The sequence below is a fragment of the Talaromyces amestolkiae genome (assembly GCF_001896365.1).
Source record: "Talaromyces amestolkiae strain CIB chromosome Unknown scaffold7.1, whole genome shotgun sequence".
NCBI lineage: Eukaryota > Fungi > Ascomycota > Eurotiomycetes > Eurotiales > Trichocomaceae > Talaromyces > Talaromyces amestolkiae.
This window is the reverse complement of record NW_024468043.1, coordinates 1,187,409-1,202,523: the sequence shown is the minus strand read 5'-3', so window position 1 is coordinate 1,202,523 and position 15,115 is coordinate 1,187,409. Positions and strand designations below refer to the sequence as shown.

Here is a 15,115-nt window from a genome sequence, read left to right as displayed (position 1 = left end):
TCATGTCTCGGCATAGCTTTGACCGAGTGATCGTCTGTCGCACTAGTTTCATTGCTATCTTGTTTATTAATTACTTGTAAAGGGTGGGAGGTGCCGGTGGTCGAGACCGCTACCATTCATCATGGTATGCCCATCCATCGACGACAATTTTCACCAGGGCTGGGGTACGTTCTCAAGTGACTGAGCTGGAACTGGATTATCAGATCGATCATGGGATACCTATACTACTTGCCAGCACCTAAACTATGGCAGAGTTTTGCCATCTGTCCATATGAATGATCTTATCGCATAGCAAGGATATCTAGACCAACCTAAGGTAGCCAGGTATTCGTGATCGGCCTCATGACTCGACACGCCAACCTGTGACACTTGGATATCTTGCTTGCTTGCTTACCCACTCTTTTTGGACATCTGCACCAGTATTGCGGGTGAATGCCATTCAGATACTGACGACAACACAATGCTCTCCAAGAAGCTCAACAGACCGAGGATACGTGATACCGAGGTTGTACAGTAAAACGGACAATGGAATTGTTGGGATTAAGGCGTTGCGAAGACAGGGTTGTACCCTACTAGTCTGTTGATCGATCCGACACGATAATTCACACCTGACAGACGAGGCAGGAGGATCAGGCAGTTTGCCTTCTAGACACCCCCCCCCATAATTCAAACAGAGCAAGTAATAAAGTATTAAATATCCGGCCGAGAGATATCTTATAAATAATCGAGAATCGACAATGGGGTTCACTCCACTGGGCAGATTGTCGCTGATTTGCTGCAAAAGTACTAAAAATCATTGGCTGTCTGAAGCGCAGTTTGCAGCTGCATGGACGATCTTCACGGTCAGGAGATCGAGTCTCACCGGATACCACGGAAATCCTCTGGTTCACACAGTCAGGCACATCCTGCTTATTACTATGTACTTATCACAGACTGACAAGGAAGAGTCGATCATGGCTGGATTTTCCGCATGCGGACGTCCGACTTAATCGCACCAATCACACTGCACTATCGCCAGATTTGGGCTCGATGGTGACGCTTTAATTGATTTGAATTCAAGACTATCTCTTGGCTACTACTCATAGTACGTAGTGTGATCTTGCAAATCGTGTAGATTAGCCTGATGAGGAAACTGGATTAGCCAACAAGAGCAGAGCAAGTTACCGCGCGATCCGGGCCCGTGGGCTTATCTCGTCGAAGGTCGGTCGCAACTCCGGTCAAGAGTTTCAGCTGGTTTAATTAAGTTCGCTTGATCGAGTTGATGTTGATTGAGTTGGCTAAGACACTGCCACTTTGATTCTGGAATCGTTATTCTCCATCCTCTCGATTAGTTACTGCGAATTGCCTAGTTCTGTGCTGTACTCCAGATCGTTACCCCACAGAGACAACGCCGACCGTGTGAACCCGGCTAGCCTCGTCATCGATTATCGATATTCTTCTTCTCCGTCCTCCCCCCCAGATGCTCTCTTTCTGCTAGCCGGCTGAGTGAGTGCGTGTTTCAGGCCGTCAGCCTTCGCTTGCTTGCTCGGAATATGATTCCAATGATCCCCTTCTCCCCCCACCTGTTGTGTCTCTTCCTGCTTGTATCGTCCGTTGCTGCTTCCAACAGCGTCACCGCCACCCCGACCAACGACACCAATGCCCTCACCCAACAATTCGGCTCGCTGCGATTTCTCCTGAATGCCGCGACCGATTCTTCTGTCGACGTAGTCAATCTCGCTCCGTTAACTTCTACTCTAGCCACGCTAGACTATTCCTCTTTTCAGGTATGTCGAGACTCATATTATACGCAGTGCGCGTATTGGCACAGACATGAGGCGTATAACGCCTTCCGCTGACATCCGCAGCGCTTCTCCATCCAGGGCACCCTCTACCAAACCACCGCATCCAACACTGCCTCCATCACCACCCAGAACATCGCATTGATAAGTTGCGACCCGTCCGCCTACACGGGCTACCTCCATGTCGCAGAGACCGTTTCAGCCGTAGTTTCATTGTCCAGCGGGGGTCCTGCCGCCGTGATCCTGTACACTCTACAGTCTGACCATTGCAACTACACTGTCAACGATCCGACCGCCTCTTATAGCAACGTCTTTACCGTCGTCAACTCCACTTCATCATTGCTGTTTTTGAGTCAATTGTCGAGTATCAACACCACCGCGACCGCGGGTATCACCGCCGATATGTCTACCAGCAGTAGCGCCTCAACGTTTGGGAATACGACTACTACGGGCACGGGCACTACAGTCTCGGGGTCGACCACCGCCGTCGCGATGATTATTTTGTATACCATCACAGGTATTATCACGGCGCTGTTTCTGGGTATTATTATCACGGGCGCCGTCCGCGCTCATCGACATCCAGAGCGGTACGGACCGAGAAATGTGACGGGACGACCACGACAGAGTCGAGCGAGGGGGATTGCGAGAGCGATGCTGGAGACGATTCCCATTGTCAAGTTTGGCGATGATAAGGAGGACGGTGTACATGCGGCAAAGAGGGATTTGGAGATGGCCTCGTCGACGCATACGGCTGAGAGTCACGACACTACGCCTGAGCCTTCGCCAATGAACGAGGCGGATGCTCAGCCGGAAGTAGATCATGACCATGTCACTGATGCTGCTGCTGCTGCTGCTGCCGCCACCACTACCGCTACTACTGCCGCTGCTGCTGCAAATCGCGACATGGAAGCAGGAAACAACAACTGCCCCATCTGCACAGACGACTTTGTCAAAGGCCAAGACGTGCGACTCTTACCGTGTGGTCATCAATTCCATCCTGACTGTATTGACCCGTGGTTGATCAACGTATCGGGAACCTGTCCCCTCTGTCGTATCGACCTTAACCCAGCCTCGGCTGAGACAGCTGAAGACGGCGAAACAGCCCACGAAGAAGGCGAAGCCGCACCACAGACTGTAGAAGCCGCCGATTCTTCCCACCAAACGAACAATAGCAACAGACACTCCCGCGGCCTGACGGGGTATCTATCTGATATCCGTCGCGCTCGCAACGCGCCTGTCGAAGAGCGAATTGAGGCTCTGCGACGGTTGCGCGAGTCACAACGACACCAAGATGGAGACGAGTCGGCGACTGCGGAAGAGAGTCAAGGTCGCCGACGACATTTGGCGATGCGGCTACGCGATCGATTCAGAATCCGCACGAGACAGCATGGATCTGAGCCGACTCCCTAGGCGTCGAGCGTACATATGAACATGGATTTATGCCGTACATACACCTTACATATACGATTACTACGACATATACATCACCTCCTCATCCTGATATACATACGAATCATAGGACAGGATCCCAAAAGCACGATCTTACTCTTGTTTTTGCTTTGCATGCACCCATCGTACGGCGTTTGATTGGTCTCATTATACATGGGTCATGGACGGATTATGTCTTTTTTATGCAGCATGTTTATGATTTATGGCTTTGGATTTACTTGGATTGGGTACTTGGTTTGTACATTGCACAGCTTTGGTTTCTTGCGGTTGGTGGTGTGGTTAGGTTACATAGGTGTATAGGGAATGAATGAGATATTATAGACATAGCCGAATCGACGTACTGCGTTGCGCTTTCATTGCCGTATTTGGTCATCTTGCTACAAGTCCTGGCTTTGGTGATGGACTCGATATATCGGAATCAGGTTTCCGATATTTGTGGTTGAATCCCACTACATAGTCCGACCTTTCTTCTCTATTGATACTTTTGTACAGTATTGAATGATTGCGTCAAGTTTGTCGTGAGAAAATATAACTCTGTGCATCAATTGAGGGACGATTCGCTGCCGAGGATCTATACTGAAACATTTGAGGTATATCCGTCATTATCACACCTACTTACCAAAGTACAAGCAACTAACTCTCAATTAGACAATTACCACAACACTGAAAATGCTGTCATCAAACGCAAGAATATTCAACGCACCCCCATCACTAGAGGAATTTGATCGTCTCTGCTCCCAAACCACCAACCCAGAGACATACCCTCTAGCAACAGAAATCATCAAAAACGTACCCATATACGATCTCCCAGCATACCAGTCCCAAATCAGCGAGTCAGCCGTCATCAGCAACCTACAAGAAGAATGGTACCGCATCCTCCTCTCCGGGCCAGGCGTCTTCGTCTTACGGGGCATGTATCGCAACGAACAAACCCTCTCCACAACCACCCAAATTTACGATCAAATCATCTCCCTTGAAAGCAAATCCAAAAAGCAAGAAGGAGACCACTTCGCCGCCTCACCCAGCACAAACGATCGTATCTGGAATTCGTTCGCCAAACACGCCTTGCTCAACCCGGCGAGTTTTGTGGCGTACTACTCCAACCCTTGGCTCGCGCACGTATCGACCGCCTGGCTCGGTCCTGCGTATCGAATCACGGCGCAAGTCAACGTCGTCAAACCAGGCGGAAAACAGCAGAATTCGCATCGCGATTATCACCTGGGATTTCAAGACGATGCGTCGTGCCAGCAATACCCGAGAAGTATGCACGTCGCAAGTCAATTTTTGACTTTGCAAGGAGCGATTGCGCATACAGACATGCCAGTTGAAAGTGGGCCGACGTGGTTGTTGCCCTTCAGCCAGAGATTCGAGGCTGGATATCTTTCTTATCGGCGCGCCGAATTCCAGAAATATTTCGAGGAGAGGTTTGTCACTGTCCCGCTGCAAAGGGGGGATGGCGTGTTTTTCAATCCGGCGCTGTTCCATGCTGCAGGCGCGAATGAGACAACCAGTAACCAAAGGGTTGCGAATTTATTGCAGATTAGTTGCGCGTTTGGGAAGGCGATGGAGATGGTTGATTGTGTGCCTGTGGTGGAGAGGTGTTGGGATCATGTTTTGAGGTTACACAAATCAGTGTCGCCCTTTTCTACTTCTGATGGTGAAGTATTATCGCTAGAAGTATCGTCCCTCGTCCAAGCCATAGCAGACGGATACCCGTTCCCTACGAACCTGGATCGCAGGCCCCCTGCGCCTAGCGGGCTTGCGCCGGAGAGTGAGCAGGATGTTTTGAGGCGCGGGTTGAGAGAGAAGTGGACTGGGCAGAGAGTTGTTGCTGAGTTGAGGCAGATGAGGGTTGAGTCGGGCGATGATAGTGCGCTTCTCTTAGGGTTGTAAACCCCACAACAACTACTGCACATGGGAAAAATGACATGATGACAGTCTAAGAATAACTCCTATGTAACTTATTAGTACGTGCTATGTGACTAGTCAATTTTACTGCTGACGGTCCGTATTAAAGTCAACGGTTGGGTTGGTATTCCCCCGTGTTTCATGTACAGCCACGGGTAACCCTTTTGGATAAGGTCCAGGCCAGAACAAAAGACGTACTATGTACAAGATCGATTATTTTCTAGCACGTAATAGCTCGTACAAAGTAGTAACGTGTTACAGGTCGCAGAGCATGCAGTATTAATCGGTCAAGATGATGATCATCTCGAACATACATACATAGTACGTAGTATGTAGTAAGTGTTACATACTGCATACTGGCTGGTACGCGATCGTCATACCGATGGAGCAGGATGATCGGTCCATCCATTGCTGGGACACCATACCTTGCCTTGTTTACTGTCAAGAACTTGACAACATCTGGTGAGTCGAGTTTTCATCAGGAGAAGCTCATGCTATGACATGGATATTGAAATTGAGGCATTTCATTGGGTTGAGGCTCGTCTGCCCTGAAACATGCCAACAGCGAATCAGCCATCGTAGAAGAGGCAACTGACCAGTCAGAACGCACAGAAAACGCCATCCCGCAGCGGCCACAGTTCTGGGTCTTAGCCTTACCGAGTAATTTACCGTACCTGCCTTACGCTCGCTCCATACATTTGTTTTACTATTATTATGAACCATCGTCTGCGAACTTTTATTCTTTTTCTATCTTCGTTTTTATCTTCAACTTCATTTCATCTTTTTCATCTTTCTTCCTGTTCATTCTTTTATCATTGCTGTCTTATCATATCGAGGGATCTGTGGAACTGCGACTCATACATTAGTTTGCACCAACTCATTAGTGATTGTTAGTCCATTGATCATCCCCACGTCCACCATCGCCCACCATTCATTTTGCTCGATCGGTGACGCCCTCGTCATCTCTCCACTTGTCTCTCTTGTCGGTTCCTCGAACTTCCGCAGTGAAAACTGAACAGATCTTAGATCAGCTAGTCGACATATATCGAGGAACGACTGCGTCGACTCGTGACTGCCTCCCCCCACTATCGTTGACTCGTTCTGAATATTCTCACTCTCGTTATCATTTCTATTTCTCTAATCTAGTCAATGTCGCGCCCTGGCATTGGCGAAAAACGCTTTTCAGCAAACAAATTTCATCCCCTCCCGGATGACCACACCATGGCCAACCCCAACGACGCTACCATCGACATCCCTCTGACCACCGTCCCCAGTCGCGGCACCGGTGCCCGCAAGACCAACACCAATACCCTCGCCTCGCCTGACAGCTATCCCAATGGCTCAAACGATGAAAAGTCAGCGAAACGACCGGGTCCCGGTCGACGAAAAAAGACTGGCACAGGGGACTCAATGACAAACGAGGATAGCGATGGAGCCCTCAACACCATGGGAAGGATATATTTTGCCGTTCTGAATTTCTCAGTCATCACTCGTTATTTCATCTATGTCTCGCCATTGGCGTTTTTGATTGCTATCCCTATTATTATTGGTGCCACGGCGGCGCCGCATGCAGCCATTGGCGGTGTTAGAATTGTTTGGTTTTTCACCTGGATTGAAGTTGTCTGGATCAGTTTGTGGGTTGCTAAACTGATTGCACATTTCTTGCCATTTTTGTTTCAATTTTTTGCCGGCTTTGTCAGCCCTGGAACGAAAAAGTATGCTCTTATCATCAAGGCTTTGGAAATTCCCCTGTCACTGGTGGGCTGGTGTATTGTCTCGTTGGCTACGTTTATTCCTATCATGACTCAGAACCCGACGCAGCGGGCGAATGGCGACACAGGTGAGAAGAGCTGGGAGGCGACCGTCAAGCAGATTTTGTTTGCTTTGCTTATTTGTACCTTGATCTTTTTGGCGGAAAAGGCTCTTATTCAGTTGATTTCTGTGAGCTACCACCGCAAGCAGTACGAACTGCGCATCAAGGAGTCCAAGCACAATGTCGACCTGCTGGGCCATCTGTACGATGCATCCCGCGCCATGTTCCCGGAATACTGCAAGGAGTTTATCGAAGAAGACGAAATTATTTCCGCGACCATTCTCGCTGACAAGAAAAAGAGTCACAAGCGTGGAGACTCTGTTGCTCCGCTCCGCTTGATTCGCAACGTTGGGCGCGGTGTCGGCCGTGTCGGCGACAAGGTCACCGCTGCGTTTGGTAATGTTGCGCACGAGATTACTGGCAAGAACATTTTCGACACTGGATCTGCTCATTCGATTGTTACTCAGGCATTGGACAAACGCCATGCTTCAGAAGCTCTTGCTAAGCGTATCTGGATGTCGTTTGTGGTCGAAGGACGCGACGCCTTGTATGAAGAAGATATTGTCGAGGTTATGGGCGCTCAACGCGAGGAGGAGGCTAGAGAGTGCTTCCATATTTTGGACCGCGATGGAAATGGCGACGTCAGTATGGAAGAAATGATTCTTACTGTTGCAGAGTTTGGACGTGTCCGCAAGTCTATTGCTCGAAGCATGCACGATGTCGACCAAGCCATCCATGTGCTGGACAGTTTACTGTTGACAGTAGCTTTGATTGTCATGATTCTTGTTTTTGTTTCGTTTGTTACCACTGGAGCTGCCACTGTCATTGCTGCTGGTGCTACATCTTTGCTCTCTCTGTCTTTCGTTTTCTCAGTTACTGCTCAAGAAGTCCTCGGATCTTGCGTTTTCCTGTTTGTCAAGCATCCGTTTGACGTTGGTGACCGTGTCGAAATCAACAGCCAGGAATTGTTCGTCGAGGAGATTTCCCTGTTGTATACTGCTTTCCGCACCGTGGCCGAACAACGAGTTACGCAAGTCGCCAACAACGTCCTCAACACTTCATGGATTGACAATGTCACCCGTTCCAAAGCCATGCGCGAACGTATCTCTCTCTTTGTCGATTTCGGCACTACGTTCGCCGATATTCAGCTCTTGAAAATCGAGATGGAAAAGTTCGTCCGTGACAAAGACAACAACCGCGACTTCCAGCCTGACATTGAAATCGAAGTGATCAGTGTCGGAAACATGGACAAACTCGAGCTTCGTATTGAGATCCGCCATAAATCCAACTGGTCCAACGAAACGGTCCGCGCTGCGCGTCGATCCAAATTCATGTGTGCTTTGGTCTTGGCTATTAGGAAAGTGCCTATCATCGGTCCTGGCGGTGGTGGTGCTTCATTGGGCGATCCTTCAAACCCATCGTACTCTGTCAGCATCACCGACGAGAAGGCCAAAGAGTACCGCGAGAAGGCTGCTGAGAAGAAAGAGCAAGCTCGTTTGGTGCCTACAAGTGCTATGAAGGAATTCCAACAGACTCTGTCGCCAGAAGGAGCTTCGACTGGCGTTGATACTGTCACATCTACCGGTGGATTGCAGCAACGCAGTGGGGGATCAGTCAAGAAAATGAGCGAAGTCGATTTCGTCGATGCTCTTAACAGCCGCCCTGCTGGCTACGACCTTGCGCGTCCTGAAGAATCTGCGCAGTTGTATCGCATCCCTAGCGCTGCCAATTCTGGAGTGAGCAACGAGAATCAATTGAGTCCCATCCAGGACGTAAATGATGAACGTTCATCACTCCTGCGCGCTCCGTCGTCGGGTCGTCGCAAGGCCAGTAACAACGTCCCAACCCTTCATCAGCCCTCGCCCCTGCTCGTGCCTCCGTCAGTAACTGGCGCGATTCCCGCGGCTCAATCAACGCCCACGGATCGCTACGAAATTCCGAGCTACTATTCCGCAGCGCCCCAGCCACTACCCCAGCAGCCAAGCCCTACCGGCGCAACTCCATACGAAACTCCCTACGAGACAAACAATCCATACGCCGGAACTTATGGACATGCTTCTCCCACGCCCTCGACGGCCGCTAGCCAATACCGACCTGCGCCACCACAATACCAGTCTCCGCCGTCCGCATCGAGTACCAGTCTCCCTCGCGCAGGTCAACCTCAGGCAGGCAATGCATTTGCCCAGCGTCAGACGCAACCGCATCTACCATCACCGCAAGTCGATGATGATGAAAACTAACGATTCTCTTGCTTTGTCATCACTCTCATCACCGAGCTTGTGATTAACGATCCTTTTTCTGCATATCAAACTGGATTTGATCATAGACCTACAAAAGAATTTCTTCTGCGGTATCAGTTTATCTAAACTGTCATGTTTTCTTTTTGTTATTACGTTGGAGGCTTAGTTGTGTTCTGTCAGACATAACTGTCGAGTCGATTCTTGTACATTACAATCGAACATAAAATAAATTCTATCCCACTATCGTACACCCAAGACCCTTCCTACCAGGGAAGAGAAAGGACTACTTAGTAACCTTCCACGGATAACCCACCTCCTCATCCTTCCTAATCCAGATCTTACTCTTCCTCTTATTTACCACATGCTCCACAAACACTTCTTTTGTATATTCAGCTTTGTAGCGTCGAATCCAGCGCGGATCCCACAGTTCACTGGCAACACCCAGATCCTTGCAGCAGCGTACCAGCGCATTCGATTTGCAGCCTTCGGTGGCTGTGGGGATGCCGTCTGGGTTGAAGTAGTCTTGTTCACCGCGGGCTATTGATACCAGCCTAATAGTCCACCACCACCACAAATTAGCATAGCCACTCTAGCTAGGATGGAGGAGGGGAGAAAAGAGGGATGGGTTACCGTCCGTGACAAATCAATGCATACTCCCTCGTCACCATCTTGGGTGTAACAATACTCTCACTCCGCGGCACAAGCCCCCACCCTCCCGGCCCAAACGCTTTGTTTAGGATTCGTCGATATTTGATTTCGGGCAGATATACGATTCCGTCTGGTTTGATTTCGACGTCGTCGCTGTTTACTTCTTCTAACAGCACAGACGCGATTTCGGGAGAGAACGGCGTTGAGCTTATGCCGTGGAAGGACCGGGTCCAGTCGATTTTCTCTGAAGAGGCGTCTGGGGAGAAGGGGGGTTTGTCGGCGAGGCCGGTTTTGGCGATGTTGGGGGTTGTGGGCGATGATGTCGTTGATGTGGTGGAGGAGGAGGAGGATGCTGTGGTTGAGGTAGATGGAGATGGAGATGAGGGTGTGGATTTAGGCGTGTTTAGTGTCTGTGTTGGTCGGGGCGTGGGTTTGTTGGCGGGKGTTGAGGTTGAGGTCGACGTCGTGGATTGAGCGCGAAGAGAAGTGTAGTTCGAACGGTACGAGAGGATGGACGGTGTAGGTCGTAGGCTCTGTAGACCTCGCGCCTCGAGCGCTATGAGCGAGCGCCGGAAGGTTAATGAGGACATGTTGTTCGCTCTGTCCCAAAGCAGATGTGTGTTGTTGATGTTGTTGACAAGTGAGGTACGAAATGAGGTGAGGTATCACAGCTAGTGGGAGCTGTGACCAATCACATGCGGAAACTGGTTCGACGTCACTTTTTACAGCGCGAACAACTACTATGTATATCACTACGAATGCAATAATCATGAAAAGATATAGAAATAGGAATAGAATAGCGAGTCCATAAAATACATAATAATACATTGCTCAGAGTTTGTTATTGAGCATTCTTCGTCTCGGTTCTATCGTCATTGCCCTGCCGTTTCCAGCACTCGCGAAACGCCTCCATCTGCTCTTGTTAGCTCGGTATAAAACGTATTGAATGGTCTATATGGGATGGAAGAATGATATAGCCTTTGTGCAGACAGATGTGCGTATTCGCGATGGGGATTATGAGCTCACCTCCTTCTTACAACTTCTCCAATCCCGGGTATCATAGTAGCAATCATTCATTTTCAATTGTTCCGCTGATGGAAGTAAGCTTCAAAGTTTTCATCCTGATACTTCGAAGAACGGGTTGAATAGTTAGAAGGTAGAAGGAGACATACCAGAACAGCCGGTGCTGAAGATGCGCTTATCCCTGCGGGCGGAAGGAGTCAGTCAGTCCGCCGCCGGACCTCAACAAATCTTCTTTTCTCGCATGCACTCACCAGTCATCGGGTTCATCGTCTTCGAGAGTTGTGCTCTGTTCGGCTGTTGATTTTTCGTTGTTGGACATTTTATCAATTGAGCACACGAGTGCAGTATCTTCAGGAGAAACAAAGTTGTTGATTTTGACTGAGGGAAAAAAGTTGTCTGAGATTCCGGCTGAGAGCCCGCTACAAAATGTCTGCTGGACGAGCCATTAGCTCGGGCAGGCTCAACGTCCTCGTCTACTCTGGTACGCCACCACCAACACAATGCACGAAAAATGCACAAAAAGAAAAGTAATTAATGTTATGGATAGGCCACGGGAGCACTGTAGAATCGGTCCGCCATTGCCTCTACACGCTCCGCCGCCTGCTCGCTCCCAACTATGCCGTAATCCCCATCACAGCAGACATGCTCATCAAAGAGCCCTGGCTCTCCACCTGCGCCATGTTGGTCATGCCTGGAGGCGCTGATTTGGGCTATTGCGCATCCCTGAATGGCGCGGGAAACCGCAGAATTACTCAATTCGTGCAGAACGGTGGTGCATACCTCGGTTTCTGTGCCGGTGGTTATTATGGGAGTCGCAGGTGTGAGTTTGAGGTTGGCGACAAGAAAATGCAGGTAATTGGCGAGAGAGAGTTGGCTTTCTTTCCGGGAACTTGTAGGGGGTGTGCGTTTGAAGGGTTTGTTTATTCTAGTGAAGCTGGGGCAAGGGCGGCGGAGGTGAGGGTATCTAAAACAGCGTTTGGCAATGAGTCGATTCCAGACTCGTTTCATAGTTATTATAACGGTGGCGGCGTTTTTGTCGATGCAGAAGCCTATGCGGATCAAGGAGTTGAAATACTCGCAAGCTATACGGAAGAACTTGCCGTTGACTCGGGCAAGGGTGCAGCGGCAGTCGTATATCGCAAGATTGGCGATGGAGCGGTTGTCCTTACCGGTCCTCATCCAGAGTATGTTTCTGTTATCTGAAATTTGATGTTAAACTGACTTTTCAGATTCGCCGCCGTCAATCTCGACAAATCCGCCGGTGGCCTCGAATACGCAAAAATCATTGACCAAATAGCTGCCGACGATACCGCCAGAACAGACTTCCTGAAAGCATGCTTGACCAAATTAGGCCTACAAGTCAGTCAAGACACTACTACGGTACCGTCTCTTTCTTGCTTGCACATGTCCTCTGTCGAGCCTGAGTATACTCAAGCTATTGTATCTGCTCTGGAAGAGATAATGACCAAAGATGAGCAAAAAGACATCCTTAAAGACGATATTGATACCTTTCGGGTCGAGAGGGCGTACGACAAGACGTACGAAATGGATGATTTGAAGGAGGCTTTGGCGGAAGAAGTGGCGGTAGAAAAGGCGACCTCTAGTGAAGGCATTGTTGATTACAATGCGATTGTCAAGCGATTGCTGATTCATAGAGAGCTGTCTTCGTCGAAATTGACGCCGTATTTTAATCACCATGCATTCTATGCCAATCTTCGACACTATCAGTCGCAGTCGAAGGAAGCGGTGGTCGATTTTGGAAGGTCTATTATATACGGTGAAGTTGTTACAAGTACTAGTTCTATGTTGGAAAAGTACGTGTTTGTTTAATTACCATGGATATGGCTGGCAATATGGCTAACACTATGGCAAACATCTAGGAATACCCGCCTTCTTCGACGACTGCCCACCGGCTTCACAATGACGGCCACCGTCCAAGTCGCTGGAAGAGGTCGCGGATCGAACGTCTGGGTATCACCAGCAGGAGCTCTCATGTTCTCGACTGTAATAAGGCACCCAATGGAAAAGATGCAATCGGCACCGATAGTCTTTGTCCAATACCTTGCAGCTATGGCTGTTGTCAAGGGAATAAAAACCTACGACAAGGGATACGAGCAGCTGCCAATCAAGATGAAATGGCCCAACGACGTTTGTGAGTCGCCCTCTTCCCCTTTTCTTATACTCAATACGTACTCACTGGATAGATGCCATGGACCCCGCCGAACCCGACAAGCAAAAATACACCAAAATCTGCGGCGTCCTCGTCAACTCCCACTACTCCTCAGAAGAGTACGTCGCCGTCGTGGGTATCGGCATAAACGCCACAAACGCGTCACCAACCACATCGTTGAATGCCATCGTCGAGAAATTCGCGTCTCGCGAAACCTTCAAACAAAACCCCATCATTCTTGAGAAATTACTTGCGCGAGTGCTAACGGTGTTTGAAGAATTATACATCCGTTTCCTCCGCAACGGCTTTGACAAACAGTTCGAAGACATGTATTACGAGGACTGGCTGCATATGCATCAAATCGTGACGCTGGAAGAAGAAGGCGGTGCCAGAGCTAGGATTAAGGGTATAACGCGTGATTATGGATTGCTTCTAGCGGAGGAACTGGGCTGGGAAGATCGGCCGACGGGGCGTGTGTGGCAGTTGCAGAGTGATAGTAACAGTTTTGATTTTTTCAGGGGGCTGTTGAAGCGGAAGGTCTAGCCTCCCGTCAATGAGGAATGCATCGATAGGTTATTATACAGATGATATGCTACGTCTCGGTCTTTGATTTCCACCCCTCAATAACAAACTCAAAAACTCTATCCCCTTGCCCCAGTGGTATAGGATGAACATGTTCATCGTACAACGATCTCTCAACATACTTCACCCGCCCGGCATGATCAACCAACAAAACGGTCTGTTTTTGCGTCCCATACAGCCCAGAATTATACCCCGCAAGTCCCATTTTTGCTAATTGGTCTGCTTCAGCCTCGAACTTTGCGCGATCACCCAGTAGCGGAATGAAGATCGACTCCTTGAGCTGATCCATATACTGCTCTTTAATAGGCTCGGTATCTGCCAATCTCGGCATCGTATCCGTTGAAAGGACGCGGAACAGCCTCTTAATCAAATCCTCTTCCTCTGCTCTGCTAGCAGCCCCCTTGTGGTCTGGAGGATAAGCGGCGATGTGCGCGTCGATAGTACTTCTCATCAAAATCTCCCCATGGATGATCTTGGGCCACGTCCTGTTCTTGAGGAACGTATTACTCAATCCGATAGTTTCGCCGCGGCCAGACGCAATCCATGTCGTAGAATCAATGTTGTCAGACATTCGATTCGATATGATTGCCAACGGCTCTCCGATACGACCACATACGAGACTGAAACCGCCTGCCTTGGTGGCCATGTGGGAACTAATCATATCTTGCACGAAAGCGCGTGTCGTTCTTTGCTCTTTCCCGCTTTCAGCCGATGGAGGAGGTTCAGTGAGGAATTCATTCACAATCGCGCCACGACTTATATTTCCGATAGGCGCTGATTCGCGATAGTTTGTTAATACAGCTACCCTGCCCTGCTTTGTGACGCCCATCCATGTGCCGTGTTCGGGACGCGCGAGATCTCGCGATCCTAGGACATGAGTGTTGGGGGCTTGCCACCAGTTTGCGGGCGCTGTAGGGCGGTGTAAATACTCCTTTCGTTTATGTCAGTGTATGCTGTATGCTTGTCTTGATAACAGGGGGCAAGGATGAGTACATCTCGATTGTCGATTATGATAAGTTCATATGCGGGGTGGGCGGTGGAGATTAGGGCGATGCACATGTTGCTTTCTCTCTGTTATCTCAGTATGTATGTCAAGTGCAGAGTGTAATGGGTTGTCAATTATGAATCATTGAGTTTCGGGAATCACTCGTTACATTCAAGTACATCTAAATCTCCAAGGTGGTATGTTGCAGTCATACAGTTTGCTTGTCGCCATCAGCCCACTTTGGTAAGATTGTTTATGTAAGCAATATCTTGGCCAACGAGATGATCGATAAGCTCTCTGAAAAGTGACTCACGTGAGGAGCCGCAATGGAGACTTCGTGACACTATTATATAAGTTGGTTGAGGCTTACTACAGAGATATTGCAGATAACATAGCTTTTTCCTAACATAGTCTCTGAACAACAACTTGATTTGTGGTTTTGGGAACCCTGCCGCTTTTTATTCAGAAACGTATCAAGGTTCTTTATAATGAGGGTAGTTCTAAATGTTAGACTAG

At 49.1% G+C, this 15,115-nt stretch overlaps 6 protein-coding genes across 6 annotated transcripts; 4 read left to right on the top strand and 2 right to left on the bottom strand.

The window, feature by feature from the left end:
• Window positions 1-1,532: 1,532 nt before the first annotated feature.
• Window positions 1,533-3,191, top strand: BHQ10_004443 (uncharacterized protein; the record flags this gene model as incomplete). The annotated part of the gene is made up of 2 exons (XM_040876809.1): window positions 1,533-1,766; window positions 1,848-3,191. 2 exons carry the CDS (start codon window positions 1,533-1,535, stop codon window positions 3,189-3,191), a joined length of 1,578 nt encoding a protein of 525 aa, XP_040732947.1.
• A 708-nt stretch (window positions 3,192-3,899) lies between these two features.
• BHQ10_004442 (uncharacterized protein) lies at window positions 3,900-5,123 on the top strand (the record flags this gene model as incomplete). The annotated part of the gene is made up of 1 exon (XM_040876808.1): window positions 3,900-5,123. The coding sequence occupies one exon, from the start codon at window positions 3,900-3,902 to the stop codon at window positions 5,121-5,123; it is 1,224 nt and encodes a 407-aa protein (XP_040732946.1).
• Window positions 5,124-6,359: 1,236 nt separating this feature from the next.
• On the top strand, window positions 6,360-9,191 carry BHQ10_004441 (uncharacterized protein; the record flags this gene model as incomplete). The annotated part of the gene is made up of 1 exon (XM_040876807.1): window positions 6,360-9,191. The coding sequence occupies one exon, from the start codon at window positions 6,360-6,362 to the stop codon at window positions 9,189-9,191; it is 2,832 nt and encodes a 943-aa protein (XP_040732945.1).
• Window positions 9,192-9,474: 283 nt separating this feature from the next.
• On the bottom strand, window positions 9,475-11,181 carry BHQ10_004440 (uncharacterized protein; the record flags this gene model as incomplete). The annotated part of the gene is made up of 4 exons (XM_040876806.1): window positions 9,475-9,742; window positions 9,846-10,395; window positions 11,012-11,043; window positions 11,114-11,181. 4 exons carry the CDS (start codon window positions 11,179-11,181, stop codon window positions 9,475-9,477), a joined length of 918 nt encoding a protein of 305 aa, XP_040732944.1.
• A 107-nt stretch (window positions 11,182-11,288) lies between these two features.
• BHQ10_004439 (uncharacterized protein) lies at window positions 11,289-13,575 on the top strand (the record flags this gene model as incomplete). Its single annotated transcript, XM_040876804.1, has 7 exons — window positions 11,289-11,343; window positions 11,410-11,682; window positions 11,759-11,816; window positions 11,873-12,046; window positions 12,092-12,676; window positions 12,743-13,014; window positions 13,067-13,575. 7 exons carry the CDS (start codon window positions 11,289-11,291, stop codon window positions 13,573-13,575), a joined length of 1,926 nt encoding a protein of 641 aa, XP_040732943.1.
• Window positions 13,576-13,624: 49 nt separating this feature from the next.
• On the bottom strand, window positions 13,625-14,673 carry BHQ10_004438 (uncharacterized protein; the record flags this gene model as incomplete). Its single annotated transcript, XM_040876803.1, has 2 exons — window positions 13,625-14,545; window positions 14,608-14,673. 2 exons carry the CDS (start codon window positions 14,671-14,673, stop codon window positions 13,625-13,627), a joined length of 987 nt encoding a protein of 328 aa, XP_040732942.1.
• Window positions 14,674-15,115: the final 442 nt, after the last annotated feature.